The 12,443-nt window shown below is 35.4% G+C and overlaps 1 protein-coding gene across 1 annotated transcript in view; it reads right to left on the reverse strand.

Annotated features, from left to right (window-relative positions):
• Positions 1-12,443, reverse strand: part of LOC149798873 (inositol 1,4,5-trisphosphate-gated calcium channel ITPR2-like) — a 367,714-nt gene that overhangs the window by 173,033 nt on the left and 182,238 nt on the right. The window contains exon 35 of the mRNA XM_089957788.1: positions 6,322-6,560. Within this exon, the coding sequence (XP_089813914.1) occupies positions 6,322-6,560 (239 nt within the window). The remainder of the gene's footprint in view (positions 1-6,321; positions 6,561-12,443) is intronic.

A 12,443-nucleotide genomic window follows, 5' to 3' on the forward strand; every position in this document is an offset into this window, starting at 1 on the left:
AAACAACACAGACTCCAATCTGCAGTCTGAAAGGAGTAATCAGTAGAACAAACAACATAGACCCTGATCTGCAGTCTGAAAGGAGCAATCAGTAGAACAAACCACACAGACTCCAATCCACAGTCTGAAAGGAGTAATCAGTAGAAGAAACAACACTGACCCCAATCTGCAGGTGCAGTACGCAACATCAGACCAAGGAAGTATGTCGTTTGCATTTGGACTCAACTTGTTAAAGTGAGTTGATGTGGTACTACACTTCTATCTTTGTAACATTCTATCAAAAACCATCTTTATAATGTACCAGTATGTTGAAATAACCTTATGTAAGCAAGGTTAATAAACACATGTTGATTTTCTGCAAACAAATTAGAGGTATTGCTGGTAGGTACATAACAAAAGGGTGTGGGCTTTAAACAGAGGAACACTGCATTGGGACACCAAAGTTTGGTGAAGACATATTCAAGGGCTACAACTCCTACAAATGATAACATGGAACGGTCTGATAAATATAAAGGAATATAACAAAACTGGTTGAAATCCAACATTACTAAGCAAAGTTATGCTGTGGAAATCAGAATTAAAATGACAGGCAAAACAGTTATATTACTATTCAATATGAATTTGTAAAATGATTACAATCAAACATGTTTCATCCATCCCAAGCAAAAAGGGCTTTTTTGAATTATAATTGACCCATCTAAAGCATAAAGGGCCTTTTTGAATTAGAATTGACCCATCTAAAGCATAAAGATGCCTTTCTGAATTAGAACTGACCCATCTAAAGCATAAAGGGCCTTTCTAAATTAGAATTGACCATCCCAAGCATAAAGGACCTTTCTGAATTAGAATTGACCATCCCAAGCATAAAGGGCCTTTTTGAATTAGAATTGACCATCCCAAGCAAAACGGGCCTTTTTGAATTAGAATTGACCCATCTAAAGCAAAAAGGGTCTTTCTGAATTAGAATTGACCCATCCCAAGCAAAAAGGGCCTTTTTGAATTAGAATTTACCATCCCAAGCAAAAAGGGCCTTTTTGAATTAGAATATTTTACAGTTTTACTTACAATGTTATTGCTGAATCTATGATTTGCTGACAGTTTTTGTTTTTAATAAGTCTCTGGTGTGACTAATTTTCACTACACAGGTTTACATTAAAAAAAAGAAAATGTTGGTGCCATGCTTGACAAGCAGGCCATTATGTCAAAAGTCTGACATGACCTGTGTGCTTGAATAGTTCACTGAATGTTTCATCAACATAAATCTGCATGCCAAAATTTCATTGAAACCCAACAATAACTGGTAATATAATGCATATGAAGGGAAAATCAGGAGGACATGCAATCAGAGGTGTAACTCTTGTACATGACCTTGTGGAATGCTGGAAATTAAATGTACTGTACATACCTGCAAATATGAGAAACAATTTATGAAAAAATGAAAGTCTGGGAGAAGGGAGGTAAGCTTATCCACAGGACAAGGGCTTAAACAAGAGTATATACAGTACTCAAAATTGCTTGAAATCAAACAAACCGTGGTAAAGTTATGCTGCTGAAATCAAAATCAGGAGGATGGGCAGTCAGAAAATATAACTCCTGTAAATAGTGTCATTGATTGCAAAAGACTCAAACCTTTACACCAATGATTGGAAAAACTGCTTTAAAACAGCACAGTACACTGTACTTTAGATGCCAATGCAAACACATGTACATTGTTTAACTAATCGCCACCTGAAAGTTCATTCTGGCAACTTAATATTTAGGTGTTTTTTCTTGGTTGAAAGATTTCATTCAAAACTATCTTTTTTCTAAGAATGCTCTTTTTCAGAAAACTTTCTTTTACTTAACTTGGGCAAATAATTCCATAAAGATATCATCATGCTTTTAGGATGATCCTAATTTTCCCCAGTAAGCATACTACAGCAGTTCTCTGCCACTACCTCCAGTAAGCAAAATACAGCAATTCTCTGGCACTTTCCCCAGTAAGCATACTACAGCAGTTCTTTGCCACTTTCCCCAGTACATATATTACAGCAGTTCTCTATCACTTTCCTTAGAAAGCATACTACAGTAGTTCTCTGCCATTTTCTTCAGTAAGGCGTTTTGCACCACGTCCTCAGTAAGCATACTACAGCAGTCCTTTGCCACTTTCCCAGTAAGGATACTACAGCAGTCCTCTGCCACTTTTCCCAGTAAGCATACTACAGCAGTCCTCTGCCACTTTTCCCAGTAAGCATATTACAGCAGTCCTCTGCCACTTTTCCCAGTAAGCATACTACAACAGTCCTCTGCCACTTTTCCCAGTAAGCATACTACAGCAGTCCTCTGCCACTTTTCCCAGTAAGCATACTACAGCAGTCCTCTGCCACTTTTCCCAGTAAGCATACTACAGCAGTCCTCTGCCACTTTTCCCAGTAAGCATACTACAGCAGTCCTCTGCCACTTTTCCCAGTAAACATACTACAGCAGTCCTCTGCCACTTTTCCCAGTAAACATACTACAGCAGTCCTCTGCCACTTTTTCCAGTAAGCATACTACAGCAGTCCTCTGCCACTTTTCCCAGTAAGCATACTACAGCAGTAATCTGCCACTTTCTCCGGTAAGAATATTACAGCAGTCCTCTGCCACTTTCCCAGTAATCGTACTACAGTAGTTCTTTACCACTTACCCCAGTAAGCATATTACAGCAGTTCGCTGCCACTTTTCCTAGTAATCATACTACAGCAGTCCTCTGCCACTTTCCCAGTAATTGTACTACAGTAGTTCTTTACCACTTACCCCAGTAAGCATATTACAGCAGTTCGCTGCCACTTTTCCTAGTAATCATACTACAGCAATTCTCTTTCACTGATTTCCCACTTTTAAGGGCTTATACTCCATTGAACTATTCCCAAGGTTGATTATGATAGAAAAGCCATGGGGTATTCTGATTGCCATTTCATGTAACACTGGAAATTGAATTTATGCAAGGATAAATCTGATTGAAATCAATCATTCCTTGCTAAAGCAATGCTGCAGAATTTCAAATGGACATGTGATCATTGAGAAAAACTAATTTAACTGGTTTTGTCAAACACTGAAAATCAATCTTATTCAAGACCTCAGTGTAATGCTGCATGTCAAGTCTGACTAAAACCAAACAATACTTGATAAAGTAATGCTGCATGTCAAGTCTGACTAAAACCAAACAGTACTTGATAAAGTAATGCTGCATGTCAAGTCTGACTAAAACCAAACAATACTTGATAAAGTAATGCTGCATGTCAAGTCTGACTAAAACCAAACAATACTTGATAAAGTAATGCTGCATGTCAAGTCTGACTAAAACCAAACAGTACTTGATAAAGTAATGCTGCATGTCAAGTCTGACTAAAACCAAACAGTACTTGATAAAGTAATGCTGCATGTCAAGTCTGACTAAAACCAAACAGTACTTGATAAAGTAATGCTGCATATCAAGTCTGACTAAAACCAAACAGTACTTGATAAAGTAATGCTGCATGTCAAGTCTGACTAAAACCAAACAATACTTGATAAAGTAATGCTGCATGTCAAGTTTGACTAAAACCAAACAGTACTTGATAAAGTAATGCTGCAGAAACCAATCAGAAGGATGGATGAACAGTGGGCATAACTCTGTGATAAAGTGTCTGAAGTATTTTATTAAAATGTAACTACAAATACGAAGAGGACTAAATGGATCTGTAATTGCTCACCTTGCTGGCATCTGCCTAACAGCAAAATGCAAGAGCACCTGGCCAAAAAATATGTATCAAAGGAAGACATTCGTTTAATTTTTTTCCCAGGTTTCTGTAGTTTTTTTTACATTTATCCATAATTGATGGTACACCTTAAAAGCCATTCCTGCTCAGATTCTTCTTTCAAATTTGGTCCAATTCTCTTCAGTGGTTCTTGAGTATTCTGTATTTCTAGTATTTTTTCATACTCTTTAATATTTCATACACAATCCAGTTATCAAAATAATAATTATTTAAATGTATCATAATTATCAGGCATAAAATTTCTACTAAGAAGGTTTATGTTTGTAAAAAAAGATAGAAAATAGCGTATTGCCATTTTGTTTTTACAAAAATTAATAATTAATTGTTCGTGAGAAAATACAATGATTGATGCGTTAGTCCATAGCATAAGTCAAGGGGGTCATGTGACCCTCCCCAACAAGTTTAATGATGCAAATGAAGCTGAAAATATGTTACAAGATTCTGTTCAAAACGTTTAGTAAATATTAGCTTTAGTTAAAGACCACTTACTATACTAGCTCTCAAGACCGTGACTAATTGACCCCACCCACCCCCGCAAATAAAACCTGCGGGCAAATATGTGTAAGCTCTCTTATTGTCATTACAATATCTACTGGTATTTATTAACAAATGGACAAAGGACTTCACAGACCATACCTTTAAATATTATTGATGATTAGTTCTCCTTATCCAGTTCATCAAAGTAGCAAAACACCACGTGCATTTTAAAATTAGTTTGGAAAAACTTTGATGTTTTCTTATACACCAAAAATGACATCTCAGTAAATGCTAAAGTGAAGACCACAGACCATTGGTCAACTAGTCTTATTGTTTCATTATAGTCAAACAAACATAAAATATAAAAACCTTGTCCATTTCTAGCGTAAATTTGAAAGTCACTGACTCCGTTAAATCGATTTGTATATATACATATACTATCTTTTAAGTACTTGTTCTGTTTTGACTTGGATATAATTAACATTTTTTTTACAAATCTATTCTATGATATACCCCACTATTATCTTTATTGGTGAGTTCGAATAACAAGTAATGCATATATGATCGCTTGTCCTTATAACATCTGCTGTGTGAACAACGGCTTCAATAACACAGTGACAGTTTTTCATTTCCCTAAAGACAGCCTCATTTCCCTATTGGCAGTCTGTCGATTTTGCACTCAGTCTGGTTTCAACTGGAATAATCTGAAGGCTAAGCATGTTTAATTACCATGTAAATAACACTGCATAGCCATGTGGTTGTTGTGACAATGTACATCGTAATTAAAACCAGAATGAATTGTTGATTTAGAGGTGTTTATTGATAATGGAATATAGTAGGGTCATAATACATGAGGATTATCACAATCATCAGGTAACAGTATTTTTTTATCTTTGCAAAAGCTAAAAAATATAAACCACCATGAATAAATACGGTCTTGTACACTGGCAAAATTTTGTTTCATCTCTCTCTCTCTCTCACACACACTCATACACACAAGCATGCTCATTAACTAAAATGCAATTTCAAGTTATTGCAATTTGATAATGAGTTTATTGTTAATGTAAAAATACAAGTTGCACTTAATTTCTTGACAATGTGGTCTCATATTGTTGCGTACAATTTACCAATAAATAATACCCATAATTAATACATGTTCAAACCATCTTGTCAACATTACACAACATAACAGCTACATATGCTCTAAATGCAGATGAGCTTGCACACTGAGACGTAATCCTCTCCCCCCCCTTCACTAATAACAACAAAAATCTTGGAGTACTTTTATTTTATTGTAATTAGATTCTTGAATTAAGAGCAGAATGAGACAGAAATATATGTTTACTATGTACGTTTGTACCGTTAGGTTGTCGAGTAGTGTGTATTTGGTAGAACTTGTTCAAGTATGATCCCTTTATTTTTCATACATGGTCAGTAGTACCACTAAATGATAATCATTTATTTTACATATAATTTTTCATACACTGAAATTAATAATTATTTTTTCGTGTACGAAAAATAACATGAAAATACAGTAGTAGTCATTTCAAGGATATTCTAATGTTAAAATAGTATACGTATTTGTTGGTGACTCAGCATCATTTATATAAAGCTGAGAAGTCATTTAAATTTGTTCTATTTTACATAACAGTGACAATATCTGCTGGAAGACTGGCATGATATGTACAAAACTGATGACTTTTATGACAAGATCTGTCAAATTTATTAAAATTCTCTTCATGTGTCCAAATTTCACAGATCATTATGTCAGGTCTTTGAGAATAAGATACTATAAAGTGATTTTTTAAAAATAATTTCAGTAATTGTGGTCATAATGGATGACAGGCTGGCATCCTTGGAAAAAATCTGAATGGTCTTACTGTCAGAATGCTCACTGTAAAATCGTGTGCAAACTGTTCAAGATATTTTTTAGGAATGAAGTATATAGCAATTGTGAATATATGAAACAACAGATGATGCACAATGGGAGATACATGACAGATGAAGGACCACACCATAAACTCAAATGACCTTAAATCAAGGTGAACTAAAATGTTAATAATACCTGGCCTTCTCATCCTGGTCTATCACAGAGGCTACATCTGCACGGTACTGCATGAAGTAGGTCATGACAAAGCCCTGGTTTCGCTTCAGTGGTAGGCCAAGTTCTTCACCCTTCACAATAGCATTAAGGAGATCCAGAAATTGGGGGACATCTGATTTGTGCTCTGCTACCAGAACCATGATCCTGTGTACCTGGTGCTGCATAATCCTCATGCAGGTGTTTCGATTACCTTTAAAGACCTGTAGTACAAATATGCCGATGTGATACATGTATTACCTTTCAAATATGAGGACAAATTTATTTTTTCTAACACGACTTTGAGGTAGGCATTTGAGGATTAATGAAATTTGGGTTCAGAGATAAAAAGAAATTCAAAGTACATGTATATTATGATTTATTATATGCTCATTTATTTCTCCGTTAACTTTACATTGTCAGAATCATTCAGTATTTTAAAATACTGCATACCTTCATATTGCATTCACGTGCATAAAGGAACTACTTTCTATTGTAAACAAACAATGGACACAGATGCCAAAACTTTTGATTTGTAAACAAATCATGTACACTCGTGTAGTAGGCGCTTTATGTTTTGTTTTATTAAATTTGTTTCTGAATGGAGTAAAGCAGATGTTTCGTGGACTGCCACATAGCAGCTGCTTAAGCACATTCCGCGTTAACGTTTTTGATGCAATGTTTCAGATTTAGGCTAGCTATACAGCAGAAAGGGTCCTTACAAATAACATACAAGTAACAAGGCATAAACTGTCTTCTTTAGCTGGTAATAAAAATGGCAAAAAAATATTCTTACAGTTTTACATCCTGAATTTTCTCAAAATGTGCTTTCTTAGTTCTGCAAATCCAAATTACATGAGCCATGTCATAGGTTCTCTATCTTGATTACACATTTCGAAACTGTGCTGTAATTTTGAATGTAAGTGAAGTTACATCCTCCATACTGCACTCAAAATGAAATAAGCATTAAATTCCATAGCATCTTTTTGATAATTGCAATTGAAAGACTTCATATTTTTCATATATTGATTTCAAACATTCAATGATAGAAACAGAAACACATTTGCAGATGTCAACATGCTTCTCACTCGCTTCTACAATCTGATGTATTCATGTGGAATTGTCACATATAAATCCAGTCCATAATCATGAAATTTCATAGAATCAAAATTTTTTACCAAAATCAATTCATTCCAGATCAAATGGAATAGTTGTTGCAATGTGCATTCATTCACAATATGACTCCAAATTTCAATTTTAACTAGACACGCCATTTTCTTTTGAAGATAATGTCGAGTGCATGACCAAGTTCAAATTTATCTGGGCGGTGTTATATGGGCAGTGATAATGTTGCTGTTGTGTAATGATGAATCTGCGCTTGTGTATTTAGTTTGGAATACGGCATACATTCAGTTACTGGGTTTCTTGTAGTGTATTAAAGCATTAGGTAGAATAAGAAAATGAGCATAAAATAAAAAGGTTACTGCATTTGTATGGGAAAATATGAACTTGTTTTGTCAGATGGATATACTGCACTCCTCAGGTCGTGCAGTATTTACATCTGAAAAACTCATCATATTTTCCCATACAAATGCAGTAACCTATAAATATAATGCATGTGCTTGTTTGTGACAACTGTCTAGGGAAAAATGTCAAGTTGTAGCATAAATAAGCTATGCTACACTTGGCATTAAAAACTTAGATCAAGAGAATCAGACTCTGAGGCTGTGCATGATATCATTATCAAACAATTAAAAAAATGACATTCCTTCCACAACCCAAAGAAAAATAGACACTGAGGTTGTGCATAATATTTTTATTGCAAAACCAATGTTAAAGTAAAATGATGATATCTGGTAGCCCACAACAATATAAAACTAGTCTGTCTAGTCCACACCAGACAATTCACCACAACAACGCAAAACCAGGCTGTCTAGTCCACACCAGACAATTCATCACAAAAATGTAAAACCAGTCTGTCTAGTCCACACCAGACAATTCATCACAACAATGTAAATCTGCTGCCTTTTTACACCAGACAATTCATCACAGCAATGTAAAACCAGTCTTTCTACACCAGAGAATTCATCACAACAATGTAAAACCACAGTATTTCTACACCAAACAATTCAATCACAACAACATAAAACCACTGCCTTTCTACACCAGACAATTCATCGCAACAATGTAAAAGCATTGCCTTTCTACACCAGAGAATTCATCACAACAATGTAAAACCAGTCTTTCTAAACCAGACATTTCATCGCAACAATGTAAAACCAGTCATTCTAGTCCAAACAATTCATCACCACAATGTAAAACCAGTCTTTCTAGTCCAAACGTTTCCTCACAAAAATGTAAAACCGCTGTCCTTCTACACCAAACAATTCAACACAACAATGTAAAACCAGTCTTTCTACTCCAAAAAATTCATCACAACAGTGTAAAACCAGTCTTTCTAGTCAAAACAATTCATCACAACAATGAAAAACCTTTGTCCACACCAGACAATTCATCGCAACAATGTAAAACCACTGTCTTTCTAGTGCAAACAATTCATCACAACAATGTAAAACCGCCATCTTTCTAGTACAAACAATTCATCACAACAATGTAAAACTGCTGTCTTTCTAGTACAAACAATTCATCACAACAATGTAAAACTGCTGTCTTTCTAGTGCAAACAATTCATCACAACAATGTAAAACCAGTCTTTCTACTGCAAACAATTCATCATAATAATGAAAGACTGCTGTCTTTATAGTGCAAACAAATTGTCACAACAATGTAAAACCCATCTTTCTACTCAAAACAATTCATCACGACAATGTAAAACCACTGTCTTTCTAGTCAAAACAATTCATCACAATAATGAAAGACTGCTGTCTTTCAAGTCCAAACTATTCAACTTCTTCAGCTCTTTAAGTTGTAGACAAAATCATGTTGTGCACGCAAAAACAGCCATTACACACAGTGATGTGGACATTTAATAATAATAATAATAATAATAAAGACTTCATATATTTTGGGTAACTCCGTTTGTTTATACAATGTGACCCCGCTGAAACACGGTAGTTGGGAGCCATAAAACCCGACCGCATTATATACCGAACCGTGTTATATGCAACCAAGTCAGTTACCTGAAAAAATGTACCCCCCCCAAAAAAAAATTGTGTGTGGGGGTGATGTAATAAATGCGGAAGGTAAAATACATGCTTTGTCGGCACAGTTACCATCTTGAACTGATGCATATTAAATGAGAAATACACCTGTAGTGAAAACAGAGAAGACATAATATATTAGTTTACTTTATTTAGAGAACCATGAATTGGTACATATACGTGAATCCTGTTTATATATAAATGTCTAATGCCTAGCATGAATAGAGTATCAACACCGTGTACTCACCTGCGAACCTCATCATATACATTGAATACACAATACAAGTGATTCCATCGAAAATATGCACACACAACTTTAAAATATTCATTAATTTTGTAACAGGTCATACTGGTCTGAATTCAGTGGAAAAATATAGCACAATCACGTAACGAATGATGAAGCACATTTACTTTAAAGTACGTTCCAAGTCGGTAAAAGTTAGTTTGCATTTTAAGATAAACTTTTTCCCTACATAAAGGAAACTTTCACAGCACAGTTAACGTGTTCCAGTCACACTGGAAAATGCAAAAATCTATCAGATTCCATCACTTTCATTTAAGTTTGGTACTGACTTCCTTGCTGTTACTGAGATATTGTAGTCGGCTTTCTTTGATGAAGGGAGCATGCGCTATTGAAGTCACCGCTAAAGGACAGCTTTGGAGAACCAAACGAATGCCCATTTCTTATTGTGGTGGCAACATCAAATAATTGTATTGCATGATTGAGACTGGTATGTTTTCCATTAGCTGAGCACGTTTTCATAACAGTCGGTGCTTCAAAGGTAATCTGTTTCCTTTGAAATTTCAGCAAACTATTTTATCTAGGTACATTTTTAAAAAGGAATTGGCCGTTGTTTAGACTTTTCTAGTTACTATTCCCCCCATGCCTACTGAATAAACTAATAAGTAACATGTATTTTCATTTTTTTTTCTTTTTTTTTTTACATTTGTGGTAGCACTATGATGCTGCCTTCCACACATGCGTCTGAAAATTAACAAAGGGTCAACAGACGATAGAGACGCAGGTGTTCTGATGACAGGGATTATTACAGAAAACGTGAGTGTTCTGAAGAATTTAATTCTGAGTGAAATGAAGAGGAATTTTATTTACCATCCATATACAAATGTCAGTCTTTGTAAATATATTAATTACTAGCGAGCGGCCGAAAATCCAACGAAAGACAGACTACGAGACAATGCCTCGTCCGGTTGATCTCCGTTACTAGAAATGTCAACAACAAAAAATCGGATATTTCACAACATACAGAACTTATGCTAGATGTCAGGATAAGTGGATTATGATATAACAATGCACTGCTTAGATGGTTTGTCAGTATGGACAAAGAATTTGTTTATGTAACAATAGATAAATTTCAGTGCATTTTATATCCAGTTTGCGGCTTCCTTTCATGGGGCCTCTAAATTTCTGCACTCCAAACCAATGGTTGTATATGAAATTTTAAACAGCCAACAATGTCGCCAACAAATAAAAAAAGCCATATGGTATGTTTTGCAGCCAATAAGGAAAAACAATCAAAGTTTGCGACATTGGCGAAGACCTACGCGATCCCAGAATAAACTTTTTATGTGGTTTTTTCTTCTTCCTACTTTTAAGAAAGAAAAAAAAATACTTTTTTGTTCACAAGAAAAATACATATAAAATTTCAGAAGCCAAGCCATGATTGTCTTGTATTATTCATACGCGATCTCTTCCCCTAAATGATAAGCAACTTTTTACGTTTTTTTCGTACTTTTTAAGATTTTTTTGTGCACAAGAAAAATACATGTATATGAAATTTCGGGAGCCATGCCACGACCACGTTATATCTGAATTCGTGCTATAACGGAGCATGCTATAGCAGGGTCACTGTATACAACTGAACTAATCTACCTTAAGGCCATATTTAAGATATATACAAGTACATAGAATGCCATAAATAAATAACCATCACACACACACACACACAGTAACAACTACTCATATACTTTTATATACACACTTATTAACTAGTAGTAAAAACTGTGTATGATACAACATACCAGCATATATACTGCATTGTAGCAGGTTAAGTTACCTTATAGCAGTGGTTCCCAAACTTTTTCTGGCCACTGTCCCCGTTGTTATCCTCAGTGCCCCCTATCTTACCCCATAACAAGCATTATTCAGCATTGGCACACCCCTCGGTAATCCCAGCCCACCCCCCCAATGGGGCGCTACCACCCACTTTGGGAACCACCACCTTACAGTATTAAAATATACCTATTATGGATAGCTAATATTTCCAGTCTGACGATTTTCTGATTTTTTTTTTAGGATATACAGACTGCTCCCATAGTAATGAAAACTGTAGGTTTATAAGCAGTTCTTTTTCCAGTTCATGGACAACAATGATTTAAGGTTTGGGATGTTGCTCGATTCTTTGTGATGACAGCAGGGAGGGCTTGGAAGGGTGTGCCCATTTCATGCTCAAGTAAATATTTACCAAGAAACTTATTTCACTTCACAAAAATTGTTTCTTCTTTAAATACATTACCTTATCAAAATGTTAGGAGAGCAGGTAAAAGTCAGAGGAAGTCACAGCCTTTTACAACAAAACTGGCCCTGGTTGTTCTATTCTTCTAATGTGTGTGACAGATTTGAGACTCATGTGAGCTACCTGCTAAGGTTAGTACAGGTCAAATGTTGTCTCCAAAAATGTTTAGCTCCTACAAATCCAGAGAAAGTTGAGTAACCCATGTCACAAACAAAGCTGATGAACAACCTCGGAAAGCAGTCTTTTGTATTCTTTATATTCATCCCACCAAGTTTAATTGAGCACTTCCAGATTAAAGGTCTGTGAGGTAAAAGCTGGAAAATGTTGCTGACCTCCATTCTACAGCTTGAATGATGTCCTATTGCAATGGAAACTTGTTGCTGATCTCCATTCCATGGCCTGAATGATGTCT

This window comes from Sinohyriopsis cumingii, chromosome 5 (genome assembly GCF_028554795.1).
Source record: "Sinohyriopsis cumingii isolate HCF-2022 chromosome 5, ASM2855479v2, whole genome shotgun sequence".
In the NCBI taxonomy this organism is placed as follows: domain Eukaryota; kingdom Metazoa; phylum Mollusca; class Bivalvia; order Unionida; family Unionidae; genus Sinohyriopsis; species Sinohyriopsis cumingii.